Raw genomic sequence first — 8,314 nt, 5'->3', positions numbered from 1 at the left:
AATTCAGAACTGCAAACATTGCAAAACCAACAGGAACACTCAGCATTATTCCTTTAAGGGAGAGTTGCCTATGTCCCTTAGTAGGGACATAAATGTTGCCTGTCATTTTTATTTACAGTCCTAAATTAAAACATCATACATTTGTGTTGCCAAATACAACGCCGATTTAGTTTTCTGTTTTGCTGAAGCCAAACAAAAAATTACCAGTTGGGCAGTTTCAGCCACTGACACACGTGTGCACACAACTACTTACCTAAGGGAAATATGAAGGCCACCCCTCTTCCGACTGATATTGCAAAGCCAACACTGGCAGTGCTAACTGCTGCTAGTGCTGTGCATTTATATTAACAGTTCACAGACAGATTGAAAAAAAGAGAAAAAAACAACAACAAAAAAACCAGGCATAAATTCTTCCTGTCAAGCCAAAACAATTCATAGACAAGTCTGGAAAAGAACCTCGATAACGATACAAGGTCCAAATCAAGCACATGGCTAGTTAATATTTCACACATGGACAGTATAGCATTTGTTTCCTAAAGTATTTTGATGTAATGGTGCATTTTGAATATCACTCAGCAGAAAACAGATAATTTCTGCTTTTAAATGAAACATAGTTCTATTTCTTTTTCAGTTTTATAGTAAGTAGACCTTAAACTGAACTAACCAAACTCTCATTGTCTTCTTTGTAGACATTGTAAAAATAAATGTTTTCCTCGGTATTTATGAACAAACTATAACATGAATTGTATGTTATAATGAGTTTTTAAAATGTTTTATATTTGATCTGCCATAAAGTATCCAATATGAAGTATTTCAGAATTATTGGCTGTCCAGTTTGATTTCTGTCTGAACTGAAATCTTGCCACATTTCCCATAATGGATGATAAAAAAGATGTTGTTTTTTTTTCATATTAATAAATATTTCAAGAAAAAATTTTAAGAAAACCAAACCCTCTCAAAATGATTTCTTATTTTCCCTGAAAAACTGATAACGATTACGAAAAACATTAAGTAGTGCTGATTTTTGGATGTTACTTTCCTAGATACAGATTCATTTTTCACAGCAGTGGCATTGGTACATGTTGTTAGGAAGGTCAGAGCAGAAATACAGCCTGGTACAACATTCTATTTTAATTTGAAAATGACTCATGTGACTTATAATTAGAGAAAAGATCAGGTGAATGCTGAAAAAATAAAATCCTTAAATATTGATGGTTTTTTCTTTTCTTTTGACACAATGTTTTAGTTAAGTTTTATTAAAATGCCCAGCAATTAGAGTGAAGAATTTTTTTCCTGATATAACATAGGAGGTGGGAATGTAGTGAAATAAAGAGAACCTAATTACTGAGGGAAAGGCTGTAAATATGACTCAACTAGCAATGAGTTCAGAAAGCTTTACAGCATTTTGTATAGTCTAATCAATTTGAGATGAATGTTTCTGTTTCAAGAAGTGTTTCTTTAAAGCAGCTCCAGTTTTACACAAAAGAATGGCATCTTTGTTTATTTACCTTTTACTGCTGCTTCAAGACTCAGTACAAACGATCACCAGAGTATGAAAGAAACAAAAAAAACAGAAGCACAACTGGCAGCTCAGCCAAAAACTCAATTCACAGATCCACAGTTTTCCCCTGCTCTCCCCCTTACCCCTCAGTGGGTTGAAGTGGATGAAAGGAACTCTAGCTTGTGGTCTGGGGGATGAGACATGAACGAATGGGCACAAAAGGAACTACAAAAAGTTAAACAGTAAAAATTAAATTCTATAAAAGTAAATGCAAACAAGGCAGGCCACAAATAGTGTTAAAAATAAAAATTCAAATAGCATATTATTTCAATTTATTAACTAAGAAACTAATGATATCAAAATTGTTTTACCACCTATTCTAGAAATTCAAACAAAAATGCTATCTAATATGATGCTGCCTGATTATTTTTCAAGTCACAAAGTTCCCAGAATTTCATCAGAAGGCAAAACCACACAAATGATCTTCAGCATAATCATATATTACAGCACATTTGAATGACATACAGCAAGGCAATGCCGAAGCAGAGAATAATTTTTCTAGATTAATATTCATTGCATAGAAAAACATGTAAAAAATTTACTCAAATGTGGAGAGTAGAGGCATTCAAAAGTTTGAATAAAAGACAAATAACTTATCAGTTCAGACATTAATAAGCAACATAGAGGAAAAAAATTACCCAAAGGGAAGGAAAAGGGAAAAAACATCCCAACATTTTTCATACTCTGTTAAACAAGCAAAATACGTCAAATGAATGCATGAATCTTCTTCTTGGTGTCTGATTACAAAATTTCAATTCAATTAGTTGTTTAAAAATAGTGTGAATTACCTCTATCAAATAGTGTTATTGTGCTTTTGGTATCTGTTGCAGTTTCTACTGAATTAAATAGGAGGCATTACATTCAGAGTTTCTTAGTAAAACTAAGAAATACCTTAAAAGGTCTGTTTTTTCAATAGGACAATGACTTGTAGCTGATAAAATAATGAAGAACAATTACTTTTGTGCAGGAAATTACAGAAAAGTATTAATTTGCCATTCTAAGAATAATAGGAGACATAAAATGTATAGCATTAAAGAAAGAAAACATATTGCAAAACAAAAGAGGTGGTTCTATTTCTCTACCTACTACTAATATATCCCCAAGACATAAAAATATACATTTTATGAAACTGTTTTTCCTGACAAATCCATCAACAGAAACATCTTTCAATTCCCAAATTATCGCCTATGCAGAATTAGATCTGCTGCTCCATATCAGTAACCATTCTCCTTTGACTCCACAAAACTTCTGTGTAGCAGATTTCCTAAGTACATATGTGTAGCAATGGTTCTTTTCCTCAGTGTCTTATACAATAAAAGAGTAACATCTGTGAGTCAATAGTCCAAAGGGACTAGAGAGGAGAACTGGATAAGTTCTGAAGTGCCATCTGTGATGATGGAGTCCTAATCAAAATGGACGAAGCAATCACAGCTTGAGGACCTAAAATAAACAGCTAACTAATGCATTTATCAGGAATACACTCAGGAAAGAATTTCTGTTCAGAAAACCATGAAAAGAATACAGATGTGTCCAATGTAAGATGTGTTTTCTTTAGGTTATGTGCATTCTGCATATGCAGGCACAAAAATAATCACAGTTGCACATTCACCAGCAAGTTGGAAACTGGGCTTACATCCTGCCAGACCAGTTTCAAGACAACAGTCACACTGATGCACCCTCTTCCAATCTATCTTCAAAAACAGCTTGGAGGACATAAGAAATCACTTCCATCTAAAGATCGAAAATTTGTAGGGTAATTTTATTTTAGGAAAATGTTAAGTGAAGATCACAAGTGTCACTTTAATGAACACCTTTCTATGTGTAAAGGGCTGGAAATCAAACAATGTCAGCTCAGGTACATGAACACGTAAGTCACAAACACCCTAATTTTAGGTATGTTCAAAGTTCTACAGTTGTAGGCAGATCATCCAGATAAATAATGAACTCTTCAAACATATGTTAAAGAATTAGTTTGAAGCAAAACATAAAAGTAACCCCTGTACTTTAATAGTTCTGTGTTTTTACAGCCATTTAATCTCTTGAAGTCTGAGGCTCATTAGTTGAAAAAATGTTAGCCTTCTAACATCTTCTTCATTTCGCCACCACAATGCTTTCAAGTGATCACCACATCTCATCCCTCTGACAGCTACCAAAATAGCTTTTAAAATAGATAGTAAATGAGAAATGGATCATGTGTGTTTACAGTCACTGTTTAACAGACAGTTAACTAATGCAGTACTGGTACTTGTACATACCATTTCCTTGTGGTTTGGATAGAATGTTTGCTCAATTAACGGGAACTTCTCCGGACCCAGAGTTTTGTAGACAGACACCAGCTGGGCAAACTGCAAAGCAAGGCAAAACAGAATCTCAGGAGACCAACCACATTCTGCTGAAGGGTTCTTATACCATCGCCTTGCTTTTAGTCTTCTGTGTTTCATAAACTCAGCATAAAATACACAAATAACATCTAATTTCTCTCACTTCTACACATCTTTTTAATCCACCCAAGCTATGACATCTTATATAGAGAAAAAAAGAACAGTACCTCTAAGAGTTAACCCTCACACCTACATGAAATGAAATAAATTGGAATACTGATTTCAGACACCTCATATTCTGCATATTTTAAGCTGACTTTGTGATGAAGTCATTATGATACTGCATTTCCTACCATCTTCAATCCAAAGATAAAATATATTTCACATTAATTTACCTTCTGGCACTTCAATGACACTGAAAGGCAATTTTGCAAAATTGGAAAGCAGAGAAAAGCAATAACTAATTGTGTCATATACAAGTCAGATGAAGAGGAAACAAGAGCATTTTAATTTCCTAGGCTCTAGCCATGTACCTTAGCCACATAGCCATTCTTCCACTGTCTTCAATCAACAGTGATGCTGATAATTTAAACAGTTACGCGTTATTGGCTCTTCTATTAACTTTTTCTCTCTGGGCCCTTTCCTCAATGCATATCCACTCTATCTATAATGTAGGCAGTAGTAAAAACACAAAAAGCCAAGAAAGAAACACAAAAATGCAATCTTTTATTAAATAGAAACATATTTAAGGGCTGTTCTGTTTAGTGAGCAGATCAGCTCTTCTGCTCTAACAGTCCAAAAACCCAAATCTCTTGAAATTACAGCTTAGCAAATGAGGTTTCTAGGGAGCAAGATGACTTTGGCAGTCAGAAGACCACTATTGTTTCAAGACTCCAAAGCTCTGGCTTGTACATGCCCATGATGTGTTTAGTTGTCATTATGCCAACATGAGACATAAACAAATTAGCACAACAGTTTGAATAGTGGGATTTGCTGGTTACAAACAGGAAAAAAGCAAAGAACAATACTAGTCTGTCTGTGATGCGGTATGATCAAATGCTCTGTTAATGCAATTGAGGGTGAAGGGATAGTAAAAACCATTTAAAGGGGAAAAAAAATGATGAAAGCTTTGCATTGCATACCCAACTGGCATAAAAAATTTGTTTAATTTAGTGGTGTTTACTTAGGTTTGGTAAAACACATATTTAAATTTTGAAGACCAGTGGAAAATACCTTAACGATGAATAGTTTTCACCAGAAACCTAAAAAATCCTAGTTGGATACGTGCTGTAGAAAAAAGACCTCAAGGAAAGGAAATATTATCACAGCTACCAAAATAAGGTGGTTTGTGAATAGAATTCCTGGCAACTTACTATTTATTCCTGTCCTTATCCAAGATCCAAATTTAAAATTTCATGATGAAATACTGTCTATTAAATACATGATTTTAGCCAAACCATTATGTTAAAATAAGTCATTCAGTAATAAATCTATCTTTATGTAAAGTTCTTTTAAAAAAATTATTTGTAGGATTTCCTGTAATTCTTTCCTGATTTTTTTCCCCATTTTTACTGAAAGATGGTGAGAAAAATGACACTCTTCGTGGAGATAATGACGTTCATTCAAAACATAAGAAAACTGCATTTCATATCAATGCTGACAAATGTTTACTTACTTAAAATAGTACTAACCACACGTAATATACATGTATCACTCTGAAGTACATGTAATCTAGTAGTTAAGCTATGGAATAGCACATAGGAAAACTAGGTTTAAATTTCCTGAGGCAGAGAATACGAATGAAGTCAGACACCCCACAGAACTGGGGGCTGATTTATTCCTATTCCCTACTGGATCTCTGCTTCACTCACGTCTGCAGTTTTAGGAATTTCTTGTTGAACTTTATCCCTAAAAAAGTGATCTGACAAACTCAACCCAAATTCACATAACAGTTCTGGCATTTTAATTGTACATCCATAAACTACTGATTGTTTTTCATACTTTCCTTGAATTCTACTGGACAATTCATGAAAAACAAAATTAACAAGAAGTTCATTAAAACAGAATAGCAATTAAAATTAGTGATCTAGACTACATTTTCTATATTTTCCTTTTGAGCAGTTAAACCAGAAATTTAAAAAAAAATCAGCTACACAGATTGAATAAAATTACCACTTCTGAAAATCCTGCTCTACCTGGATATTTCAGAAGATGCACAGACCTTGCAAATACATTGAACACGGATAGCACGTGGCACCTCTTCTGCTTTTCTACCTAGACTGGGTACTAGTCTAGTACCTGCTGGGAACTGCAGTAACAATTCTGATTAGACTTGTTTGTAGGCCTTACCCAAGTAAGAGGGGAAAAAAGACAATCTGTGCTAAAATGACCTAATTATTGCTCTGTCTATAAAGTTTTGAAAGTGTTTCAATTTACTGCACTAACTAGTCTGACCTTAAATTATGCCTTCAAATCACAGTAAGGTTTATTACATTCTTACCTGGGCAAGAGCAAGCTATTTCTAGACTATAAACTACTGAATCAATACCTAATCCCATGGTGAACGTTCTCTGGTATGGGATGAACAGAGAACACTGGCAGAGCTACGTGGTATGTATATAAAGCATTTTGTAGGCATATCAAAAGTCCTGTAAGTTTTTAATGGTTATTAAACAAAATAACTTCAAAGAACTTAACATGTCAGCAGGAGTCTTTGGAGATGGTGCCTCTCAAAAAGAACAAGATAAAATCACTTTTCTCCTCTCCAATAAAGCATGACAGATAAGAAGAAATAATAAATCAAAAAGATTGTGACTTTTTGACTTGATAGGAAAGCTTTATGGGATTTCGTTACACTAAGAATAGAATCCCATAAATTTGACTGCATGTAGTGCACTCTATCAGTGAATGGCTGAAAAAAGTCACTTGGTTAATCTCAAAGATCTGAATAATGATTTGCTTATTGCTTTACACGAGTTCAAACACGTTTAATTACAATCACCTCATCCCTGAAACAGTCATATGTTTTTTCCTGAACAAACTGCAAACTTTCCCTTTAAAAAATTAATTAGCTATGATGGTGCTTTGTGTCACCTTTAATTACAGCAAGTTTCTAGTCTCCCTTTTCCGATAGAATGATATGTTGCACCATTGTCCATTCTAGTGGAGAGTTTCATGGTATGTTGAATAAAATTTCGATGCAACAAACTACTTCACATTTGCCTGTAAAATTGTTCCCTTTTAGGGTAGTGTCTCTCACCTACATACTACAAGACCAGTTTTGTCAGAGATTTTCCTTTTTGTGTGTGTTCACTACCTATGCCCTTTAGAATTTAAGGGTGGCTTCAACTGACAGTGGAATAAGTCCAACTGCCCATTAATACTGCATGGTAACAAATGGTCTCACGACTGCCTGGACTCTAAACCAGGTGAGCTGACATTCCCCAGCAGTAGAGAAACAAGTTTTAAAAAAAGTTGATCATTATGTTGCCAAAAAAACATTGCTTTGAGATTTACCTTATCTTTGACTGCTGAGATGTGAGCATTTTATTCTTGCATTCCCACATGAAAATTTGCCCTTTCACAAATAAAAATGAAATGCATATCAGTGTTTGTGGGTGAAGCTGCTGAAGTAAAATTTTTAAAGTTTCTAACATAATTTCAGTACTCATTATTTCTGAGAGCTTTCTTTGAACATATATTTCTTAAAAGCAGACGATGAACAACAGTTGGAAGATTGGACTGTGTTAATCAAATGTTGCAACGCATTGACTTCTTTTAACCCTTTTCAGATCCCACCCTGAAAAGTGCTCTGATGAAGGAAAACCATTTTTAGGCTGCGGCTTGTAAGTCTGGACCTTCAAGGAAAAATATGGCTGCCTTGTAAGAGTAAGAAACATTCAAAAGCACAAACACTCAGCATCATTAGTGCAAAGATAGCAGACCTATGGAAGCCAGCAGACTGAGCGACCAATACTTGTAGGCCCTTCAGTGGGAAAAGAAATCAAGTGATTGTGTGGAAGGGTACATTTGACATACACACTGTGTGGGAGTGAATTTAACCAAGATTTTTCATCATCCCTTATTTTTACAGTTCCTGCATTTGCATTTGCTGGTACTGGTTTTTTTTACTTCTACTACTACCTGAGCAATATCTGTGTTACTCTTTTTTTGTCATAATACTGGTTCTTTGCTGTGATTCAACTACACTGTATCAAGTATGTAAGTACTTTTCCAGAAGGCATTTACACATTTGATGAGTTGATACCTACAATGAGAATCACAGAGAACAGACAGCAGACTGTAACTTCAGTACTTTCTGTCAGTAGAATCTGACAGACAACTTAATGAAAGTATTCAAACTTTCAAAGTCAATTCAGAATTTGACGTGGTAACTTAACAGTGAAACACTGCCTACAAATTAGTTTGGGCA

At 34.6% G+C, this 8,314-nt stretch overlaps 1 protein-coding gene across 1 annotated transcript in view; it reads right to left on the bottom strand.

Annotated features, from left to right (window-relative positions):
- Positions 1-8,314, bottom strand: part of SYN2 (synapsin II) — a gene marked incomplete at both ends in the record, with an annotated part of 143,456 nt that overhangs the window by 78,213 nt on the left and 56,929 nt on the right. Inside the window, one exon of the mRNA XM_079540282.1 lies at positions 3,817-3,906. Coding sequence (XP_079396408.1) covers positions 3,817-3,906 — 90 coding nt within the window. The remainder of the gene's footprint in view (positions 1-3,816; positions 3,907-8,314) is intronic.

Source organism: Tetrao urogallus (assembly GCF_951394365.1).
Source record: "Tetrao urogallus genome assembly, chromosome: 10".
NCBI lineage: Eukaryota > Metazoa > Chordata > Aves > Galliformes > Phasianidae > Tetrao > Tetrao urogallus.
This window is presented reverse-complemented; position numbering and strand designations above follow the sequence as displayed.